Consider the following 25,015-nt stretch of genomic DNA (forward strand, 5'->3'; position numbering starts at 1 on the left):
ACCTTGACTGGTTTTCTTTCATCTTGTTCACTTAACCAGGTTATTTAACACCAGTGGTTAAAAAGCCAAATCGTTGAGGGCCGTTGTCCTGCAACTTTTAGATGTGTCCCTTGCCCTTCACGCCTGAATCAAATAGTTAAACTACCTCACTAGCATGCGGTCAAGCTCTGCAGAGCTCTGCTAATGAGCTCGTATTGGAGTCAGGTGTGTTGAAGCAGAGACTCATCTAAAAGTTGCAGGACATTGGCATTCAAGGACTGGAGTTTGAGACCACTGCTTTTTAAAATTGTCCTGTCTGGCTGTCTTAATGCTAAAGAGAACCCAACCAATTTGCTTTCACAAGTAGAGCATTACTGCTTTTGCCAAAGTGCTCCGGATGATATAAATGCAAAAAACTGGATTGGATATTACTTTGGGATTATTTCAAGTTAAATGGACACAGATACTGAAAGGTAAAATAGAAAGAAAGGAGGAGAAAGAGATGAAGCAAAATGTTAAAAAAGAGAAAAGATGACAAGAATAGAGCAGATGGTAAACAAGAAAACAAGATAACATCCTCGGGTTCTGCTTCTACACCTTCAGAAAGAGGTATAAAATAAAAGTATCACAGTTACAAACAACCCACACATTTGTTAACATCACTGAAAAATATGCAGTATTGTTTAATACAAGATGTATTTAGTGACAGCCAAAGCAAACTATAGGGTTTATCTGTTTAGAAGTGTCTGTAAGCACCTGTGGCTGTTTGTGAGAATGTGCTTGCATATGTATGGTTTATTCATAAGAAAAATGCTCAATGGTGGTTGTGAGTAGCCAAAGATCCCCCCCCCCCAACCCAAGCACTGAGGCAAACACCAGGGAGACCAGAACCCCAGACGTCCAAAAGGACTCCATGCCACCCCCTAGCGGAGCCCCGGCAGTGCCAGGGAGTACAGATGCCGTGGTGCAGCCGCCAAGAGTGAGCCAGCACACACCGAGCAGCACCCAGACCCGGACACACAGGACCACAAACACACCAGTAGGTCAAGGCGGCAACAACCGGAGGGGAGCCGAATGGGGCTCTATTTAGTGGAGACCTGAGATGTAACGGGAGAGAGGGTAGTCCAAATCCTAATCCGACAAAAGCAAATACAAACGCAGGTACACAGCCACATCTGCACGTTCCTATCCTAATGCCCCAACATGCAAACACTCATAACCACACATGAGAAAAGACACTGTATACACACTTGCACTCACCACACACATCCTATACTCCCAGATCCAGGAACCGACACCCCAGAGTGGCATCCAGCCCACAGACCTGGGAGGTTATACCCATCATCAGGATGGGAAGGTGGGACATACTATTTTTACTTTACCCCATATTAAACATGACTTCAGTTGGGTCTTTGTTTGGGTGGGCAGCTCTGCATACCAAAATAAACCCACTTCAGCAGTTACTGACAAAAATCCTAAAAAAGTTAATTAAGTTTGATGTTTGAGAAATTGGTCCCTGGATGTTTTGTGGAATATTTGCAGATTTGATTTCAGTTGACCTTTGACGAAAGTGTTGACTATGTAGAGATGTTGTTTGTTATAGGCAAGGCAAAGAAAGTTTATTTATGAGGCACTTTTCAGTAACAAGATGATTCAAAGAGACGAGCTAAATTCTGGCTTCAGAGGTAAGGATTGTGACAACTCTCTTCTTTTACAAAATGAACACTAAGCAGAGATGTAAAATAATAAACAACAAGCTATATTTATTAAGAATAAGAATAAAGAATGATGATGAGGATTAAATATTTTATTTAAAAGGCACCTTTCAGGGCACACAAGGTCACCTTACATAAATAAAAGCATTTAACAATTAGAAATAGAAAACAACTATAGAAAATGAGTGAGCAAAATATTAGAACCATGGTGATCAATCAGAGTGAAAATGTTTCCTTCAACAGATGAGTTTTCAGCCAGGATTTAAAAAGAGACAGAGTGCCCATATGCAGAAGGCACAATGAGGCTGACAGAGGAGGCTGACCTGAGAGACCGAGAGGAAGTGATAATGAGGAGAAGGTCAGACAGATATGAAGGCGCAAGGTGATGGATAGAGGAGGATTTTGAATTCCAGGCGGTATCTGATAGGGACCCAGTGGAGCTGCCGATGTACAGGTGAAATGTGACTAGTAGGTGGGGTTCTGGAAATTATATGGGCAGCAGCGTTCTGGACCAGTTAAAGTTTGAGTGGATTTTATGGCGTAGACCAAAAACGAGATAATTGCAATAATGAAGATGAGATGTGAGAAGACTTTCGACCAGGATTGCAGTGGTAGCAGGAGTGAGGGACGGTCAGAGATGACTAATATTACATAGGTGGAAGTAAACGGACCAGATGATGTCTTTCATGTGGGTTTGAAAAGTGGATGGAGAGACAGATTAATTGTTGATAGTGAGGGACACTGGAAGGATTGGGGATGATGGACACTGGAAGGATTGGGGATGATGGATTTGGTCCAAATGAGAATTTATGTTCTATCACTGATTAGTTTAAGAAAGTTAGGCCCTGTCTAGACCGGTTTGCTGTATATGACAAACCTTTTAGTTGCATAGGGGGTCCTGTCCAGAGGAAGAGGCTGTGAAACTGACAGCAATAGAAACAAGCTCCAACAGTGTGAAGGCACACACCCAACGTGGCTTCATCTGGACATCCCTGTTCACATAGCCAGCTACAAACTAGCATGTTTGTGCATGCGAGCAAACATAGACCTCGCTTAACGTTCATGTGCTACCACAAACAACAATAATGGCTTTGGAGTTGCGGTTGAGTTCCAGACACTATTCGGTTTATTGTGGATGTTACACTAATATATTTTGCTCCTCGGTCCACACAAACGACTCCTGTCTCACCCTGCTCTTCCTCCTTCTTCTTCCTTCTTTACTGCTGTGGCAGTGTTACCTCGCCACTCACTGGCATGGCACAGGAATTACAACACCTATTGCAGCTCATCTGGCTTTGTGCAGTTTCATCTTTACGCTTAAACTTTTCTGTGCGGATATAGTATTGGGCTCCATGTGGGTCTAGTCTTGGTGGAAAACCAGGCTTTGATTTCCTGTAAACAGTCACAGAGGCAAGAGAATGGAGAGGTAGCACTGGATATCGTCAGTATAGCTGTAGAAATTGATGTTAAATTTGTGAAGGGAAGGACCAAGGGGAAGCTAAATTATGAACAAGATCGGCCCAAGAGCAGAGCCCTGACGAACACCAGAGGAGACTGGAGAAAGGTGGGATTTTGCATATTTCAACTGACTGAATTATGTGCAGTCAGAAAGGTAAGGTTTAAACCAGTCCAGAGGTGTGTATGATATTCCAATAGATTATAGTCAGTCAAGGAGAATGTTGAAGAAGGACAAGTATGCTAAAAAGCCAAGAATCTGCTGGTCAGTTGAGAGATTTTTAAGAGGGTAGTTCCTGTGTTGGGGCGAGGGGAGAAACCAGATTGGAACAGTTCATATAGATTGTTATTGGAGAGGCAGGCTTAGACCTATAAAGCAGCAGCTTTTTGTGAAAAAAAAAATTATAAACAGGTAGTTAAAGATAGAATAAATGTTAAGGAAGTAATTAATACCTAAACCCAAACCAAGTTTTTTGGAAGATTGATAGTGGTTGAAATAGCTTTGTGCTGTACTGGAGGAGGGGGATTGCAGAAAGTGTGAGATGCCAATTATTGGTGGATTTTGGCTATTTTCTCAATGAAAACTGTTATAATTTAATTGAGGTGATCAGGAGTAAAAGTAGAAGGTCACAATGTGTTGTTGACCAGTGAAAACAGAGCTTTAGTATTTCCAACACCAGCACTGATAAAACCTTTTTATTACTGGGATTTAACCGAGGAGAGAGTGACTCTATAAAAAGGAATATGGAAGTGATGCACTTGTTTGTGAATAGTAGGTCATGTTTTATTATACAGTGGTGAGCTGACCAATGGACAGCTGACCAATGGTGAGCTGGTCCAATGGAGTTGCTGCAGAGCAGAAACTCCATTGGACCAGAGGGAATGATGTCATTCACTGCAGGAGCAAGACTTTCTCATGGAGTATGTAGCAGCCTTAATTCTAGTATAGTTTAGAAATCTGTATTTGATACCCCTTTTGATATCCATTTGTCTGGGGATATTTTAAGATTCTACCTTTTTTCTCTGGACACATATTTATGTTACCACCCCTGGACACCCTTACTCAGGGGTTGTAACAGGGTAAATAAGACAATTTGAGTTCTTATAGGTATAAATTAATCCAGCAGAGTATGGAGACCAATGTTATAATGTGAAACCAGGTCATAAAGAGAGGTGTAGTTGATTGTAATGAATTGTAATGAACCCGGTATTCAGCCAGACACAATGTTAAGGCAGTTTATTAAATTAATGAACAAACAAAACAGTCCTTGAGAGAGTCCAAAAGGGAGAAAGGCAGGGCGAGCTGCAGGGAGCAGACACTGAGCTGGGGAAATAATCCAGAAGGGGAACAGAGCTCAAGTAACAGTCCAGACCGGGAACACGGAGACTTCGGTTCACACCAGATCCGAGTAACTGGCAACTCAGAACACAGACAAGGGTTAGTAGGCTCGGCAACTTACAGGCGGGCAGACAATCCAGGAAAGAACCAAGCAGAAGTCCAGCAACAGATCAGGTGTTATTCCCAGGCAGGCAAACAGGATCCAGACAGGGGTCGGGCAGGCTCAGTACCAGGAAGTAGAACACAGGTCAGAAGCACAAACAGGCAGGCAGGCAGGCAGGCAGGCCAAGAAAATAGCACCGTGAGGATAGAAACGTTCTGGCGAAGAAGTGACAGGGGAGGTAAGCTTAAATAGAAAGGTGGACAGGTGAAATGAGTAAATCAAATTATGTAGGACAGGTGGAGTTAATCAGGGGAACTGAAGTGACTGACGGAGAAAACAGGCTGACAGGATAAGTGGAGGGGAAACAGAAACTAAACTAAACTAGCATTAAGAGCCAAACTAAACTTAACCAATCCAGAACATAAAACCACAAGGACCAAACATAAAAGAACCCCAAAACAAAGACTAATACTAAGGCAGGAACAGAAACTAAAACTATGAGAGCTGATGCTGGGGAGGGTGACTTTACCTGATGTGAGAGCTGCAAAATCTAGACTCAATTTAATGATTTTAGCATGTGGTTTGAAATGGGAAAATCAACAGCAGAGCAATTTACAGTTGTTACACTTAAGCCGCAGACCATGGGTCACATTTATGAAACTTGTCTATGCACAAAACAAGGCCTAATACTTGTTCATGTCACTTTCCACACAAAGGTTGAGATTTCTACAAAAAAAGATTTGTGCAGTCATTACAGCAACTCTGCCCCATGTGTTTGCTCACTTTGGAGACAGGGGAAACTAGTGGCGTATATGGGAAAGTGGTGAATTGCAGCCACACTGCAACATGATTCCTTTCAGACATTCAATTTCATTCCACAGTAGACTTTAATCATCAAACGACTTTATCTTAAGCAGTGGCGTCTCTAGCATGATCAATTGAGTGGGGCACAAAAACTCAACAACACCTATTAGCAGCAACAATTTTCTGTGATGCAAACAAACTGACTTTGATAAATTTTAAATTAAACACATAAATTAGAATAACCAACATACTAGAAAATCCATTGTATATAATCCAAATATAATTTCATTTTTATACATAAAATTACAAATAAAGACTCACTCATATTGTTCATTTATAAAAAAAAACATAATTCACATCAATCCCTCAATGAGCTAGCATGGACAACCAACAATAAATTAATATTTGTTTTTAGTTTCCATTTTCCTGTTTTATTTTGTTTAAATTTTCCTACATTTTATTCCAACTACTTTTTTAACTTGCCTTTATTCTGTTTTTATTTTCCAATGATTTAATCGTGTAAACCACTTTGCATTGTGCTTGTACTGAAATATGCTATACAAACAAATCTGACTTGCTTTACCTTGCCTAGATGGTTGCACAATATCCGGCAGAACGCATACGTAACGTGTATAATTCGAGTATTTTGATTGGACGATCCGAGCTTGGGGCTAGAGGATTTGTGTGCTGTATTTAACTACCTTAGCCAGATTTGCGGATTTAGCGAGGCTTTCTCTCATTTTACACAGACTGAAGTTTTGTCTCTTATGAGTGCACCAGCCTCTGATCGAAGCATTGAGAAATTCTGATTGAGGCCAATTAAACTTTGCAGTGTTTTCTTAGGTTCCAGCTGTAAGAAAAAAGGCTTGGGAAATTTTTGTTTTACTTTAATTTTACCATAATTAAAAGGTAAAATTGCCTTACCTTGTTAAATGATGTGACTCAAACCAAGTAAGCTAAACCTTTTAGATACGTATAACAAAAATATTGTATAAAAGTACTCCACAAAGTAAGGATTAAAATGTAACAGCTGTCAAAACAAGTTTGCCAAGTTAAAACTAAAGAAAGCACAAACACATCAAGGCTAACAATTTGTTGTGCTTCCTATATCAATCACTTAAGTGCCACGATAAAACATCTTTCCTATACAGTGTCAGAAGCTCAGACCTCGACAATGCCATACTGATCTTCAAATATACCCCACAGGCAGCTTTTGCGGTCCTCTAATAGCATGGGATAAGTAGAAGTTGTCATCCATGAAGCTCATGCTCCCTCAGGTCTATCAGTTCAGGACATTATCAGGATAATATCATATGGTCTTGGGAGGCTTTAAGTGACTGTGAAAAACCGTAAACATGACTGAACTAGTCTGTAACTCATTATCAGGAAATAGGCTCCAGCATCTGTCCCCTGATAATATCACAGATTAGAGTCCTAGCTGCTCTGGGTTTAATCTTTGGCAGAAAGTTGTTGATTTAGCAGGAGAACTGCATCCCTGTGTGGTTTGCTGTCACAAAATTTCATTATTATTGGTTTCAGTGGTGGGGGGTGGGGGGGGTTATATCACATCTAAATGCTGTTTCAAGTGGCTTTTTACGCTGCCAAAAGTATATATCTTGGGAGAACACTGAAATGCTATTATGTACTTATTGTATTGGCCAAACGCCGAAAATGGGAAATGGCTATGGATTTTGGCACCTTTGCAGGAGTTCAGTCATGATGATCAGTTTGGCAACATCAATGGTTGGCAGCAAGAGTGAATTATTTTCCCTTTTTTGCACCTCTTTTCCATCCTGTGTATACTTGTGTATGGTGTCTGGATTAGTGGTAAAGAAGAAAAAAGTCGGGAATTCTGGGTAAATGCCTTGTGATTCTCCACGCTCCTTCAACTTATATGCTATCCCGTCATGTTTCTGAATCTTTTTTATGCTAATATTTTGTACCATTCTGGTGCTGTATTCTTTCACTGATAATCAATGAGGTTACGCAAACACATAATTACTCAAAATACATCAGTCATAGCATTAAGACCAGCATGGGCACTGTGACTGTCTATAGCTATGCAGCTCCATCTGCAACAAATTGCAATGTACTGAAGATGGGCCCCATCCCCCAAACTGTGTGTTTCCATTTATGTTTACCAACGTCCATGCAGCATTATACATAAGACCTGTTGTACTTCTAACTTATAGAAGTAAAACAACACAATACTTACTTACATAATATAATACAGAACCTACTATGGTTGTTAGTGCCATTAGGGCAGATGACACACATGAGGGAGGTCCAGCTGTAGGTCACAGTGAATTGGAGAGCAAGCTGAAGGTGGACTACAGCCTCATCTGATCACTGTAGCAGTACCATTTATTTTGTAATTCATATAGCTTTTTTTCCTCTCACTGCCTACCGCACCAAGCCAGGTGGTCATTTATGTCTTTGGGATGTGGTTAAGGGTGGCGTGTGCGGACAGGATGGAGGGTGGTGGTTAGGGGGGTTTCTTTGACTACTACTACAAGGAAAAATACAAGGAAAAATAGGAAGACAAAAATAAACCTTTTTGCAACTTAAACAGTAATCCTAAAGTTTTTACTCATCCTGATTTGAAAAAATAAACTTAAAGACTTGATAATTGAATGGTTGAAGGGGCCTGGAGAATCCTTTAAACCCAAAATAACTTGTTCTCAGACCGAGTCCTTGTCAGGGTTTTGTAGCCAAAAACAGACAGCTTACTTGCTGAGCAAGAAAAAAAAATGCATGTGCACGGGCTATATTAATGTACTCACAAAATCCTTCATAGTAGAGGTTCTCCACCCTCTGCTTTTAAGCTAACCTGACTCACGCCAGATAGATGTCGTTCCGCCGAGCTCCACACGGCTCCACACATCCATCTGGAATCGCTGCTATTGGGAGGGATTTCAATACTACTTAAAATGGACAAACCAATCAAGATCGCCGGGCGGGATTTCCGTAGATGTGACGTATCAGAGAAGTAACAAATTGGATTCAGACAACTATGGGGGCTCGCAACGAGGAAGCAAGCAATAATATTGATGCTGCTGTTTCATCAGTGTTGTCCAATCTACCGAATATTAATTATTTAAAAGAACAAGAGAACGACTGTCAAGGCATTTCTATGTAGAAAAGATGTGTTTGCTCTTTACCCGACTGGGATTGGCAAGAGCAATGATTTTTGATAAGACCCTTCCTTCTGAAATACATCTCCAATGGAGCAATCCCAGATAGATGTGCGGAGCTCTACGGACTGAAATCCATTTGGCGAGAGTCAGGTTGCTTTTAAGCAGGGATTAAAGTCTATCAAGTGTTTCATTGTTTTTTGGGGTATTAAATTTCTCAAGCATTAATAAACAAGTGTACATAAAAACACAAGATGACTATGCAGGTAATAGGCAACGGCAAAACCACCCTAGAGGTGACACATGGCAGCTGCTGTCTCACAAGTGAAGCCAAATAACCCAAATGGAGAACATCTGCTATTTCAGTGGGTTCAGTGATTATGTCCTGGCTTATTGTATCCATTAATCAGTTAAGACTGACACATAACACTGTCTTGGAGTAGGTAGTAAGCTGACCATGCAACTGGCCAGTATGTACATCCTAAAAAAAAAAAAAAAAAACTATGTGACAAATATAAAATTTACAATAACTCTTTGAAGATTAAAGCTATATAAGTAATTTTCTACACTAAAACATATATTTAAGATGGTATTCATGATATTTTTAAAGAACTTATTTATCCTTTACATTCTTTTTTCACTTTTATCCACATCATACACTGTTGTTTGCTTAAATGATTTTAAGAATTCTTTTTGCAATATTTGAAACAGTACATTTTAAACTGATCTACACCTGGATAAGTTGTGATGGAGCCTGTCCATTGCAGACGAGGAACTCCACACAAGACCAATGGTTTGAAGATGTTCTGACACAGTTGCCAAGCCATTAACTTTTGGCTGTAGTCAAAGGGTAATGGCAAGATAGTTTTGGCTTGCCTTTTTCTAGAAACTTTGGTTGTATTTTTAATTGATCGCTGCTTCTGTTGCTCAAAGTGACATCTCAGCTGGTCTGTGATCATAGAGCACTTTTTAATCTTGGATCCAGTTTATTTAACTTGGGTAAGCTTGGCCAAGAAAGCTAGGAAACCTTTTTTGCCATCCTTTTCTATCATATTTACCGACCTACCTGTGCTGTATCCCAGGTCCACCGGTGCACGCACTGCGTTGGAATTGCTGTGGCTGGCTGGTGAAACTAAAGTCCATTTGATGTGTTCCCCGGTAGCTCTCTGTACAGAATATAGGACTGCATATCATTGTTTCATTTTACAGCACTATTGGGTACTGATCTGCTCCACTTTGATTCCTGTGGTCAGTTTGGGTGAGGGGAACAGGCCCGTTGCTTCTCCACTTCTGAAGTTGTGAGATAATTTTGACTTTTGCCTGCTAGTATGGGCTACCTGGATATCACCCAGGTTTGCTGGATAACTAGCTAGCAATACCCCTTTTCTACTTATTAGACTTATTTTGTCTTCATTGAATAAAAAATTCTGTTTATGTGATGCAGTAGCTCTCTGTGTTTGGTCATGCCTGCTCTGTCCCTGACTGTTTTGCTTCCCTCACTAGCTCCAAGCAGCAACTCTTGTTGCCACTTATTAGAGGTAGTGGTGGCACCTGCAATCTCCTGATATATACCTGCTTCGGCCTGCATGTTGCTGCCAGTTTCCTGAAAGCCGGATTTGTGTGAGTAGATTATCCAATGTTCCTTGATTGCCTTCTTGTGCATGACTTAATTTGTTCAGTGGATTTCTGTGTGTTTGCCTCGCCCAATTCGGACTCTCCCATTGGCCTCTTATTCTGGACATCAGAACATTATTTGACCTGTCTCTACAAACTTTGGTTGTATTTTTATTGATCCCTACATCAATAGCCCACTCGCCTAGCACTAGTGGGCTAAGCGAAGGTACCTAGCCCACTGGTACCTTCACCTGACAATGCTCCTGAAAATTGAACCCCAGACTGCCATCTGAGCAAGTCTGCCTGCCTAGCCCTCTGATAGTTCTGTCCGAATCTGATACGCTGTGTATGACCCAGGATTGTTTCACGGATTGCCCAATCACTGCAACACTGATGACAAGCTGCTACTAGCAAGTGGAGTCCAGGGACCCACAAATCCGGATCCAGAGCTACCTCCCAGATACTGAAAAGATTAGTGGCTTTTATTCAGTACTTTACATATTCCACTTAGTTAATTACAGCCACTAACCTTACTCTCTCTTTTGCAGTGTTTCCCAGATGTGCTCCAACCTATTTCCTGCATTTCAACACCATTTTCCTAAATAAAACCATTAAAGGGATCCACGATTAGTTGAATATGTTGTTCTAAATATGTGATGCGGAAAACCTCATATTTACTTAAGTATAGTCAGCCAGTTTATCACATTCATCTGGTCTCCGCCTTGTCATGTTTCTGATTCCTGTTACCTGCTTGTAAGTCGTGTTGTTCAGCCTGAAACAACTGTCATTATCCATTTCACTATGTGGCTCCCGAGCTCTTGTCTGTGCTTTTGTCCGATCTCAAACACAAATCTGACAGATGGTCAACTTTTTTTCTTTGTCTTATTGATACTTTTAACGTTGTTCAGTTTTTGTCTGGTCCAAAACATGAAGCTGGTCACACTTTAAAGGCATACTATGCAACATTTTTCAGTTAATTAATGTGTTCCATACCGTTTTGGATGATTAAATGAGTCATTTTAGGTTAAACAAAGGTTTTCTCGGCCGCCCTGGGGGTCTGTGGGGGAAATACCGCACTTGCAATTGCAAGAGCTCACGGCCCGCACACACAGAAGTCTCGCTTTACGGCGAGAACTCCATGTGTTTTTGCCCTGCCATTCATTATATGCACTCGCGAAAGCAACAACAAAGAACCGCGTGTTAACGTCAAATAAACATGCAAGCATATCGAGTTTTATTATTATTATTATTATTATTATTATTATTATTATTAATTTTTTTTTATTATTTTGTTTTTTTTTTATGTTGGCGAGACTCTACCGCGGCGGCGAGGCGGCGACGGCGGCTGCGGCTTGGTGAGGCGGTGGCGGTAGCGTCTCGCCAACATAAAAAAAAAAAAAAAAATAATAATAATAATAATAAAACTGGCGAGGCGGCGGCTGCGGCTTGGCGAGGCGGTGGCGGTAGCGTCTCGCCCACATAAAAAAAAATAAAATAAAATAATAATAATAATAAAACTGGCGAGGCGGCGGCTGCGGCTTGGCGAGGCGGCGGCCGCGGCTTGGCGAGGCGGTGGCGGTAGTGTCTCGCCAACATAGAAAAAAAAAAAAAAAAAAAATAATAATAATAAAACTGGCGAGGCGGCGGCTGCGGCTTGGCGAGGCGGTGGCGGTGGCATCTCGCCAACATAAAAAAAAAAAAAATAATAATAATAATAATAAAACTGGCGAGGCGGCGGCTGCGGCTTGGCGAGGCGGTGGCGGTAGCGTCTCGCCAACATAAAAAAAAAAAAAATAATAATAATAATAAAACTGGCGAGGCAGCGGCCGCCAAGATAGCACTGCGGGAAGCTTGATGTTCATACCTTCACTGTGTTAGTCATTGTTTGTACTGTCGTTTTTCAACTTTTCGTTGCGTTCGCCTGTCTGCTAAGCTCAAAACAACCGCGCCTGTCTTGATGGAGAAACCAGAACAGCTGAGCATCTTTACGACAGTGCACTTTTACTCTCGCCCTCTGGGGGGAGCCTCGCTGGAAAATCAACCCCGGTTGCATAGTATACCTTTAAGTGTAGTTTTAGCCCATAGTTTTAATGTTTTTTAAACTGAAGTTTGTGACGCTGCCTTTTCATATCATATGCCTGTAGTGCTTGACATGCCACTTAGTATCTGTCATTCGGTAAAACCTCCCGCTCCAGCACAGCCCTGTCGGGTTATAAACTCCTCTGCCACTCAGTTCTCTGCAGCCTTTTGCTCTGTGATCTACCCCAGTGATTCCTTGGTCTTCACTCAGATGTGGAGGCTTTCTCATTTTAACTGAATTGGTCAGGCATTCCTCCCAGACATTGAGATATTTCTGGCCTTCCTATAAAACAACTGAAAACTGCAATAAAACAGATTTTTTTCTGATAATATTGCCTCTAACTGTAACAATCCCTGGGTTACTTTTAAAATCATTAACTCATTTCCTAATGTCCCACAATCAGCTGATTTGGAGAACTCTGCTGAACTGTGTGATGAATTCTTGAGCTTTTTTATTACCAGGGTTGCAAGCACTGGAGGCCTCATTAGCTTTCCTTCTCATGACCACTCCATCTCTAGTACACACTCTGCTGTTTTTAACCCGTTTCAGCTTGTTACTCTACCCCTTTTAAAAGAGATTACTGGTCATATGAATACTGCAGATTCTTCAATTGACCCGATTCCACCACGTCTTTTCGAAGACGTATTTCTTATCATGGCTGCTTATGTAGCCAATGTTATAAATGGTATTTTGACAGATGGTTATGTACCAGCCAGCTTTAAAAATGCAGTGGTGATAACACTGGTTAAAAAGTCTGGTCTGAATGACTTTAAGCACATCTCAAAATTCAATTTCCTGTCAAAGATCTAGGAGAAAAATATTTTAGTTACTCTGTTATTTTATTGCTGTTGGATCTAGCTTCTGCTTTTGACACAGTGGATCATCAGGTCCTTTTATCTCACCTGGAGAACTGGGTGGGCCTTCATAGTGTTCCTCTAGAGTGGTACAGATGTTATTTAACCGAGAGATGTTTTTGCGTTTGGGTTGGTTCTGTTGATTCTTCAGCAGCCCCCCTTTATATGTGGAGGACCTCAAGGCTTAATACGTGGCACTCTTCTTTTTTATCTCTATTTATTTCCTCTTGGAAATTGTACGGTTTGAATATGGTATGTCTTTAATTTTTATGTCACTGAAACAGGTAAAACAGTACTCCACAAAACACTTTCTGGAAAGTACTGCTGAAATCAAAGCATGGACATATTTAATTTATTTGCATTTTAATGAACAGACTGAGATATTGTTTTCGCTCGGTGATATTTTCACTCTGACGAAGCAAACGGATGCCAAAAAGGTCCACCTGTCATGTAAGTAGATATGAGCATCTAATCTAGAGCAGGAAAACCTTCTAAAGAGAAACAGTTTGCATGAGGTAAGAATAATAAAAAAACAACCTAAGAAACTTATTGGCCGTTGCTGAATAGTCAGGGGTACATAAATAGTATTGCAAACCATCTTAATTTCTGTTGAAAAATCTTAGACATTCATATCCATCTGCTTATTAACTTACTTCATTGGTAGCCTGACAGATATAATAATCTGCAAAGGAGGCAGCTAAAATGACAAAACATTTAGAGAAAATAGAGAGGTAGGACACATAATAATATATAAGAAAAAGATGGAATAAAAATTGAATCTGAGCTGACTGGAGCATAAAGACACGCACAGCCTTCTCAGCCAGGTGGGCAAGGCATTAGAAACTGGCAGCTCTAATAAGTAACTCTGGATTGCAGTGTTCTGTGTAAAATAGATTCCTTTCAGAAATGTGTGTGTGTGCACAAGTGTGTGGGCACACCATGAGGGTGTCAGGTGTTGTACTCAGGAATCTGCTTCAGAGGTTATATTGACCTACACACACAGAAAAGTGACAAGTTGCAGGTTTGGTGATTGTGTGGAAGTCCACTGTAATAGAATCTGAAGAGGCACAGCCATACAGAGATTTATAAGTATATGTCTTGTTCCCCACATCTTTGTTTTTGATGCTTTTTAGCATCAAACAACTATATGTTTAGCATTGCATTGTAAATAGATGCAGACCTGCTTGAGGAAAAAGGGAAAAATAAAGGAAAAAAGTTAACTATATCACAAACTGTTTTTAGTTCTTCTTTAGCCTGTTAAGTTCTGTGTTAAACCCCAATGGTAATTAGCAGCACCATAGCCTTAGCACCCAGCTGCCCCATATGTGCTCCTTGTTGCAGGCATCAAGGAGATTTTTCTGCTAATTATCTACACGGTTACCGCTTTACAAAACAGTGCCTTTGAAACAGTTTTTACCCCCTTTGGAATTTATTCTGCTTTGCAGTCTGACTTTCTTTAAAGTATCAGTGTAGGTTGCAGGTGGGGCTGGGGTCAACTGATCAACATAACTCTTCTGTCACATATACGTACAAACTGAAACAAACAATAAGACAGAATAGAATGCTGGAAACTTCTCTGTGGGTATGTTTTCAATCCATGAGCCTAAGGTCAATACTTACTGGACCACGATTTTGCAGCAATTACAAATGCAAATCTCTTGGGATACATGACTGCAAGATTGGCAATTTGATTATTGCCCATTACTCAAGGCTAAACACGACCAGCTTTAAGCTACATGGGTTGAGGTGTAGTAATAAAGCAATTCTACACATTCTCAGATGGATTTATGTCCAGATTTTTGTTCCAAGAACCTTTAATATACATTTTAATAATATTGATTCAATGTGCTGGTGGTGAATTCCATGCTAACAGAGAAAACCTTATACCTGCCGTACTTTTTTAAAAACACTTTATGTTTCAAACATTAACAGAAAACAGTAGTATGTGATCAGAATCAAATTAGAGTAACTGGGAATAGGTTTTGTTAGACACAAAATTTTGACAAATTACCAGGGTAAAAATTTTAAATGTTTAAGCAATGCTAAGCCAACTTATAAACAGAGGAAAGTAAAATGATAAAATAGTTAACTTCATGCTGCAAGACAGAAGAATTTATTTTGTCAACATATATTTTATTCAACGTATTTACTGCCATGACAAGAAAAATCCTTAATACAGGGAGGCTGATTTAATTGCTTTTACATTCATATGTTTTCCTTTTCATATTACATATTTTTAATAAATCTGTAGGTTTTTTTAACTTGTGTGTGACAGCTGCTAATTATATTAATTGTAATAAAAAAGCATCTGTTTGATTTCTAATCTTGTGTTTTATTTTGAAAATTGACTGATCATTATTATTAAGACCTATTGAAAATTTTGCAGTTGACATTTTAATCAAGTTGAGGTGTGTATGTTGACTAGGCTATTGGAAAGCTTCAATTATTTTCTTTTTCATTCATTCTGTTGCTGCCAGTGTGCCTGGAATAATTTCCTTGTCTCATGACCCATAATTCTGGCCAAAATCTAACTGTTTAACAAATTAGTTGTTAAGCAAAAAGGATTAATGACTACTAGGTTTCTAAGTCTGCAAAACAACCCCAAAATCACAATTGCTTTACCTCTATGCTTAATACCCAGATTGAGTTTCTTTTCTTTTGGTAATTTTTTGGGGGCTTTTCTCCCTATTCTTTCTGATAAAGCTTATAGCAAGAGCTCTTAACTTCTATGCAAAGATAAGCGTAAGATTATGTTATGGAGAGTTTGCTGTCGGTATTAGGTCGGCTTTGCTGTCCGGTGTTCGGAGGGGGTTGTGTTCGCTGTTGTGCCAAAGTAGTCACCGGAAATGGAGTATGTACCCCTTGCAGTAGGAGTGCGGCTTCTACAGGATCTGAGTAGTTATACCTGCACCAGTTTCAATCAGTGGAAGTTGCTGTATCTGGGGGGAGCACTATATATTCCTGGCTGTCCCAGTGAGTAACTGAAAGATTTTTGAAACCCTGGTTTCAGCCCTTTTGAAACCATTCAGCATCCCTTGTCTGACTTCCTGAACTCGACCTGTCTCGGTCCCGTTTTCTCCTGCCTGCCTTGACCTTATCGGATTATCTTGTTGTCTTCTGTATTCTGGACATCACCCTCCTGCCTTGCCTATCAACAAAGCCTGCTTGCCTCTGCCCTTGCCTGGATTGTCATGCCTCTCATGTACGACCCAAGCCTGGACTTCGGACCTGTCTCCAGTCTCTGTCCCTGCTCAGAGATCTCTGCCCTGTGTGTGCTTCTCGTTACCAATTCTCTTGGCTGAATCTTGGACTCTTCCCTTGTCAAGCCCTTCTGGAAACTTCTGCCGTGTTAAATGAATTACTCGTTATGACTTCCAAACTGACTGCAACTTCACCACCCTCCTTTGCCCTGCAAATTCACGCCAGTATCCAGATCACTCAGATGGAGCCATTGGGATCAATCATCAGAACCAGTGCAACCTCCCTGCATTTAAGCAGGTTAATGGCTTTTATTCAGTGCACAATCATCTCCACTGAGTTGATCCTGGCCACTAACCCTGCTCTTCTCCCCACCGTGATTCCAGTACATGCTCCAGTCAGTTCCTGTTCTAGTAACACCAGTTTACTCTCGATAAACAATCTTAAACATTCATTCTCTGCATTGAATTAATTATTGAGTCTCCAGATTCTGTTGGGTTATTACACTATGGTATTATATACTATACTATACTATACTACGGTAGGATCAAATCGGACTTGTCTATCTATGATTGGCTGAATTTCTGCACCTCAGCGGACCTGCTGTGATGCTTCCGAAGTTTGCAGATGATACAACTGTCATTGGCCTGGTACATGATGAGTCTGATGATGAGTCTGCATATAGTAGGGAAGGTGCATCAGCTGGACCTCTGGTCAGAACCACCTGGAGCCTAAAGACTGTGGACGTGATGGGGGAATTCCAGAGAACTTCCCGCACGCTGCCGTTCCTCACCATTTTCAAAAACACTGTTTCTACTGTCTGCGATAGACTGGCGACCTGTCCAGGGTGTACCCCGCCTTTCGCCCATTGACACCTGGAGAAAGGCACCAGCACCCCTCGTGACCCCACAACGGATACATGTGTTAGAAAATGGATGGATGTTTCTACTGTGGATCACCTCCGGTTCTTAGGAACCACACTTTCTCAGAACCTAAGATGGTCCTCACACAAGTAAACTGTTTGAAAAAGCCTTGGCACAGACTGTACTACTTGCAGCAACTCGAGATGTCATATTTTACATTACCATTATTAGCCCGTGGGCTGCACAGATGTTGTGCTCTTCTTTCTTTTTTTCTTTTTTTTTTTTTTGGGGGGGGGGGGTCCATTCTATGCTGATACTGTACAATTGATCTCATATGCTATGCTGCTACCGCTACCCCTGGGCTACCTCCACTGGCAGTTCTATTTTTTTTTTTTTTGACGCACCCGGACATAACACATCAGTGCACTCAGTCAATGGAGTAGAAAGAGCAAGGGTGGTGCAAAGAAAGCTAGAATAAAAAAGAGGAAAGCTTTGAAAACAGATGCTGCTAAATGTGCAAAAATTGTCAGCTTTTTCTGTAAAATGAGCTGAAGTTTGAAACGTCAAATGAGGACGATGAAATGGGAAAAGTGTTGACCTTTGCCTGCCAACTAGCCTACAAGTTAATAATCAAGTCATGGAGTTTTGTGATGTTGTGGCACATATTTATTTATTTAGCCTTTATTTAACTGTTATTTAATTAGGATATAATCCCATTGAGATTAAAAATCTATTTTTCAAGGTAGTTCTCCCCAAGAGGCAGCAACAAATAGACACACAAAACATTACATGGTTAAAAGAAGACAACTATGAAAAACTTGTACTTATTATTGAATCAGCCTAAAGAACTTTTAGTTTGGAAGTAAAAACACTCAATGAGAAAAGTTCTGTTAAACTCAATGTTTTCTAAAGCAAGTTCTAGGAGGAGGACATTGAGTTAACAAAAGCCTTTTTTCCCAAATCAGTCCAAGCAAAAGGAACAGAAACGAGCAGCAAATTGTGTCAGTGAAAGTTATGAGTTGAAATTTCTTTCTCAAACTTTAGGCCAATATCCAAGCTACCTTTTATTTAAAAATTTTTAGAAAAAGTTGTTTATATCCAATTGAAGGCCTTTATGGATTAATTAAAAATTTTGGAGGTTCTTCCAATCTGGATTCCAAACCTACCACAGCACTGAATCTGCTCTTTCAAGGGTTTTTAATAATGTATTTTTAGCACTGGAGTCTGGAAACTGTGTTTTACTTGTGCTTTTCTCATCTCCAGATTAGAGCAGTGGGTGGGCATCACCGGTTAAGCCCTTCAGTGATTTAGGTCCTATCTTTATGAAAGAAGTTTTAGTGTGATGATAGATGATGTTACTTCTGCCTCTGTTGCCATCTGCTGGGGGTAGTGCAGTGTGGTCATGCCTCCCTACTCAAGCCTCACTCTGTTTCCACTCCTCTGCCGGTTGGCATCATGCAACACCTACTCCTTGCATGTCCACCTGTATATTCCCTGCCTGCCATTGGAACTCTGTCACCTCTACTTGTCTTTAAGGTTAGCTCTCTGCCGAGCTGTGGATTCTCTGCCATGTTGGGAAGCCTGCTGCTGTGCTCTGGCTAGCTCTCTGCCGAGCTGTGGACTCTGCTGCCTGTCTCTGGGCTCCAAGAACTCTCTCTATGGGCCGTCAGCTCCTGCCCTCATCTACATCCCTGTTCCTGTGCAGCCCTGCCTCTTCGGTCACATCATCCACCATCCCATCAACCTTTCAATAAAAAGTCTCAATTTTAGTCCCGTGTGTTGTGGTTCTGGGTTCATCCAACAAATCGTGACAGTTATATAGTTTAATTAATAGTATGATGCAATGCAACATAATTGGGAATTTTTGTGTTGTTGCCCCTCAGAGTCAGAAGCAAAATACAGCACCGAGTACCAGCCGTGAGCCCACATGTCCTTAGTGGGCAGGTAGGATTACTCATTGAGTAAATATTAGAATTAATATAATGAAGAGTATGGTGCTGTTCTGTATGGATAGTGCCCTGAGACGATTCAGCACTACATCCGTGAGAAATGTATCAGATGGCTTTGTAAAAAGGGGTGAGAATGTTGAGAAGTATGACCATTTTCAAAATGTGATTTAGTGTTAGAAGCAGAGCCAGTAGTGATGAGAGGATTGCTCCTGTTAGTATGGAAGAAACAGATGGGCTTTTGTAACAGTGTGTGAAAAACACGTATTTGTTTTTATATAACTACTTTCTATAACCAAACAATATCAGTAACCCAATATATATTTTTGTATCATAAAAGTAAGATAGTAAATACACAAAGCCCACAAGTGAGAGAAAATTGGATGAAATATGAAAACATTTTTGATAATAGCAATTGTTATCTTAAGTGGGCTGGTCTGAGACACGAAAAACTCCAGGACTGAAAATGAGTCCCATTGTACACACACACATATATATATATATATATATATATATATATATATATATATATATATATATATATATATATATATATATATATATATATATATATATATATATATATATATAGAGAGAAGAGAGAGAGAGAGAGAGAGAGAGAGAGAGAGAGAGAGAGAGAGAGAGAGAGAGAGAGAGAGAGAGAGAGAGAGAGAGAGAGAACAAAGAATAAAGCAGACTTTACCATGAAGATCCTCAGTTGTGATCAGTTCCCAAATTCCAAGATGGCGGCAGGTCACCCATGTGCTGTGTTGCTCTGAGAAGCATGTGTTGTTTTAAATAAGTTTAATGATGGATCTTAGACAAAGTTTAATTTTAGCTGTTTAGACTAAACCTTTCTAGACTCTTTCTTTGACTCTTGGCACGGGACAATACTATTGCTAGCCTTCTAGCCGCCTCACCAGTTTGGGTCTGGCCCTGCTCTGTTTGGCTGGTGACTACTCCTCCATCCTGGGCCTGCACTGCCTGCTCTGCCTGGCTGGTAGCTACTCCTCCATCCTGGGCCTGCACTGCCTGCTCTGCCTGGCTGGTAGCTACTCCTCCATCCTGGGCCTGCACTGCCTACTCTGCCTGGCTGGTAGCTACTCCTCCATCCTGGGCCTGCACTGCCTACTCTGCCTGGCTGGTGACTACTCCTCCATCCTGGGCCTGCACTGCCTGCTCTACCTGGCTGGTAGCTACTCCTCCATCCTGGGCCTGCACTGCCTGCTCTACCTGGCTGGTAGCTACTCCTCCATCCTGGGCCTGCACTGCCTGCTCTGCCTGGCTGGTAGCTACTCCTCCATCCTGGGCCTGCACTGCCTGCTCTACCTGGCTGGTAGCTACTCCTCCATCCTGGGCCTGCACTGCCTACTCTGCCTGGCTGGTAGCTACTCCTCCATCCTGGGCCTGCACTGCCTACTCTGCCTGGCTGGTGACTACTCCTCCATCCTGGGCCTGCACTGCCTGCTCTGCCTGGCTGGTAGCTACTCCTCCATCCTGGGCCTGCACTGCCTGCTCTGTCTGGCTGGTAGCTACTCCTCCATCCTGGGCCTGCACTGCCTGCTCTGCCTGGCTGGTAGCTACTCCTCCATCCTGGGCCTGCACTGCCTACTCTGCCTGGCTGGTGACTACTCCTCCATCCTGGGCCTGCACTGCCTGCTCTGCCTGGCTGGTAGCTACTCCTCCATCCTGGGCCTGCACTGCCTGCTCTGCCTGGCTGGTAGCTACTCCTCCATCCTGGGCCTGCACTGCCTACTCTGCCTGGCTGGTGACTACTCCTCCATCCTGGGCCTGCACTGCCTGCTCTGCCTGGCTGGTAGTTACTCCTCCATCCTGGGCCTGCACTGCCTACTCTGCCTGGCTGGTAGTTACTCCTCCATCCTGGGCCTGCACTGCCTACTCTGCCTGGCTGGTAGTTACTCCTCCATCCTGGGCCTGCACTGCCTACTCTGCCTGGCTGGTAGCTACTCCTCCATCCTGGGCCTGCACTGCTTGGCTACTACCTGCTTCTCCAATCCTGCACTTGATCTGCTAGCAAACTGCATTTTTCACCATACTAAACACGCAGCTTTCAACTGGTATGATTTATCATTTAAACATGCATTTTTCACGTGTATTATTGTGCTTTTTGCTTATTTGCTGTTTTCACAATAATCACAAAAATGTTGGACAGAAACTGAATGCTCATATCTCTGAACAAATTCAGGTTGATGCGACATATGATCATAACAAATCAACTGCTCCAATGTACAGAATACCAGTTTCAAAATGTAAAAATATGTTTGTTTCAAAACGTTTGGTCATAAATCAACTTCTTAGTCTTTCAATGTTGCATGATTATTTTTCACTGAATGAAACCTCTATTATGTTACTTTCGATTGAAGTCTCGTCCAAAAATGTTAAATCTCATACTTTCGGAAAACAAAGACGATTAATTCTTATGCTGCTTTTAATGTCTAGAAACATACAGCCAAACCCTGGCCCAGAGGCTCAGACTCCATCTGACTTTAAGTCCTTATCTGGCCTTAAAATTATTCATCTCAATGTCCGAAGTTTATTGCCTAAAATTGATCAAGTACGGATTTGGGTAAAATCAACAAAAGCTGATATAGTGGTTATCTCAGAAACCTGGCTAAAAAAATCTATATCTGACAATGATGTTCGCATAAATGGCTTTCAAATGTATCGTGTCGATAGGCCATCTAAAGGTGGTGGGGTTGCCATCTATATAAACTCATCCTTCAATGTAAAATTACTTCAGGCTGAATCTTTCTATAAACAATTTGAACTGTTAGCACTTAACATTGAAATTTCTAAAGGCTTGCATGTAAATGTTGTAGGATGCTATAGGCCACCTTCAGCCACCCAAAATGCACTTCAATCACTAAAGGATCTCCTGCTTAAGCTTGACTCAATTGAGACTATACTAATTGGAGATCTGAACTGGGATTGGCTTAGTCCAACTTCAGAAGATTTTAAATCCCTGTGTGATCATTTCAACCTAACACAATTAATTGAGTCCCCCACCCGCCCAAACAACAAGTATCCCTCAAAGTCCACACTGATAGATTTGATATTAACAAATGCCCCACAAAAATATTCCTCCACTGGGGTTTTTTGCAATGATCTCAGTGACCACTGTCTTGTAGCCACTGTTAGAAACACCAAAATGGACAAGAAGAAACCACGTATTATGATAAAAAGAGATTTAAAACATCTCAATGAACAAGCCTTCTACCATGACCTATGCAAGTGCCAATGGGAGAGAATTGACCTAATTCCTGATGTTGAAACAGCTTGGTCATTTTTCTATGAGTGTTTTATGGCTGTTGTTAATAAGCATGCCCCCTTTAAAAAAATTAGAATTAAAGGAAGAGATAAACCTTGGTTCACATCAGAACTGGCTAATGCTTTACATGAAAGAAATTTAGCATGGACAAAGGCAAGGAAAACCCATCTTAAACGCGACTGGGATATTTTCAGAAAACTGAGAAATAAAAGTACATCTCAAATAAAAAATTCAAAGTCCGAATTCTACTTATCAGCCACAACTGAAAGTCTTAATGACCCTAAAAAGTTTTGGAAAACAATTAAAACTTTGACTGTTGAAAATAACTCACAGACTTTGCCAAATTTTATTGTTCATAACTCAACAAATATTTATGATAAAGTCGAAATGTTAAATTGTTTTAATCAACACTTTATATCCTCCAAACCCTCTAACGTGTCAACTACGCCTGTAACAACACCTGAACCAGACTCTGATGTGTCAAAATTCAGTTTTCAGCCTTTTACGTTGTGTCAGGTCTATAATACATTGAAATCATTAGATGCTCGAAAATCTCAAGGACCTGACCTAATTGATCCCTACTTTTTAAAAATATCAGCAGACTACATAACTCAACCCTTGACTTACATTTTTAACTTAAGTCTGAGCACTACGCAAATTCCCAAAATTTGGAAGTCTGCTTTTGTTACCCCATTATTCAAAGGTGGCGATCCAGCAATTTTAAATAGCTATCGGCCTATATCAAAGCTCTGCATCCTATCAAAGGTTTTAGAATCTTTAATCAATGAACAGTTGAAAGAATATCTGTACTCCAATAATCTGTTGTGTAAATTTCAGTCAGGTTTTAGAAAAGGTCATAGTACTATCACAGCGACTTTGAAAGTGATGAATGATATCTTGGCAGCTCTTGACAATAAACAACACTGTGCTGCACTTTTCATTGATTTATCAAAAGCGTTCGACACTGTCAACCACAATTTACTTGAAGAGAGATTGACCAAAATTGGACTCTCTAAACAAGCCGTTGGATGGTTCAGTAATTATCTGACTGATCGATCTCAATGTGTCAAATCAGATAAAATTTGTTCTAATTCATTATCACTAACTAAAGGAGTGCCCCAAGGCTCCGTTTTGGGGCCTCTACTATTTACTATCTATGTGAACAATGTTGGTCAGGATCTTATAGACACTAAGTACCATTTTTATGCTGATGACATGATTTTTTACAGTTTTGGAAAAAACCCTAGTGCGTGTGTCTTTACGTTACAGATTGCTTTTAATTTGGTTCAGTACAGGCTTTTAAAATTAGATCTTCTTTTAAATTCAAATAAAAGTAAAATGATGCTATTTTCAAGAAAAAAGACAAAATTGCAAAATAGCTATCCTCTTATCACTTTGCATGGGTCAGAAATAGAAAGGGTTCAATCTTTTAAATATTTAGGAATTTTAATTGATGAAAATCTAAATTTTAAACCTCATGTTGAACAATTGCTTAAAAAACTCAGACTGAAAATTGGCTTCTTCTTCAGGAATAGGCTTTGTTTCTCTTTTAAGTCGAAGAAGAGACTGGTAGCTGCAACGCTTTTACCCATTCTGGACTATGGTGACCTAATCTATATTAATGCCCCAGATCAAGTTTTAAAAATGTTAGACTCAATTTACCATGCCTCTCTACGATTTATCACAAATTGTAAGCCTCGCACACACCACTGTGAACTTTATATACGTGTGGGCTGGCCAGCATTAGAGACACGTAGACTCACTCACTGGTATATGATCATTTATAAGGGTATTCTGCGTCTGCTCCCCTCATACCTCTGTGAGTTCATTCAACCAAGAGCGGCTGGACTGTATTCTCTACGTTCTCAAGAGTCTCTGCTTCTGTCTGTGCCTAGTATCCGCACTGAAGCTGGAAAGACAGCTTTTCAGTACTCTGCCCCCACAGCATGGAACAATCTTCAGAAAGACTGGAAGTTGAAGGATTTGATTCCGATTGGACATTTTAAACGATTGCTCAAAGGTTTGGAAATGAGATCTATGGTTTGTAACTGTTTTATGAAATTCTAATTTAGATAGATGTTATTGTAAACTGTAATGTAAATTGTAATGTAATCTTTTGCCGCTATCTTGGCCAGGACTCCCTTGAAAAAGAGATTGTTAATCTCAATGGGACTTTTCCTGGTTAAATAAAGGAATAATAATAAAAATAAAATACTTATAGAGTATATACATAAAGAGTAACCCTAAATCAACTTTTTTGCAGATAAACTGTATCAGTTGGATCCTAAATTTCCTAAGTATCCTTTTGAATTGAATTGAAGTTAATTGAATTAAGGGTGCTATCTTTATATCACTGTGCGAAATTTTACACTTTTATTTAAACTTGTTTAATTGTCCAATACTTGGCCTAAATCTTAGCGCAAACCCTTTTTCGGTTGGAGGGTGTTTTTTTTTTTTATATCGGTTACAACCGGTACATTTTGGTCAATGTTTACATCATAGCCCTATGTTTGGGTATAAAATCGTATCAGTCTGACACACACCCCCGTGGTGAGTCAGGAGTTCGAATTGTAAGCATTTATCAATAGTGTTCTTCAGGTTATCGGTACTTGAGATAATCTACATCTATATATAAATGTAAA

At 40.6% G+C, this 25,015-nt stretch overlaps 1 protein-coding gene across 1 annotated transcript; it reads left to right on the forward strand.

Annotated features, from left to right (window-relative positions):
* The first annotated feature begins 1,993 nt into the window (after positions 1 to 1,993).
* On the forward strand, positions 1,994 to 21,510 carry LOC118562844. The gene is made up of 4 exons (XM_036135727.1): positions 1,994 to 2,076; positions 3,036 to 3,258; positions 19,988 to 21,162; positions 21,291 to 21,510. Exons 1-4 carry the CDS (start codon positions 1,994 to 1,996, stop codon positions 21,388 to 21,390), a joined length of 1,581 nt encoding a protein of 526 aa, XP_035991620.1. The 3' UTR covers positions 21,391 to 21,510.
* Positions 21,511 to 25,015: the final 3,505 nt, after the last annotated feature.

This window comes from Fundulus heteroclitus, chromosome 4, assembly GCF_011125445.2.
Source record: "Fundulus heteroclitus isolate FHET01 chromosome 4, MU-UCD_Fhet_4.1, whole genome shotgun sequence".
In the NCBI taxonomy this organism is placed as follows: domain Eukaryota; kingdom Metazoa; phylum Chordata; class Actinopteri; order Cyprinodontiformes; family Fundulidae; genus Fundulus; species Fundulus heteroclitus.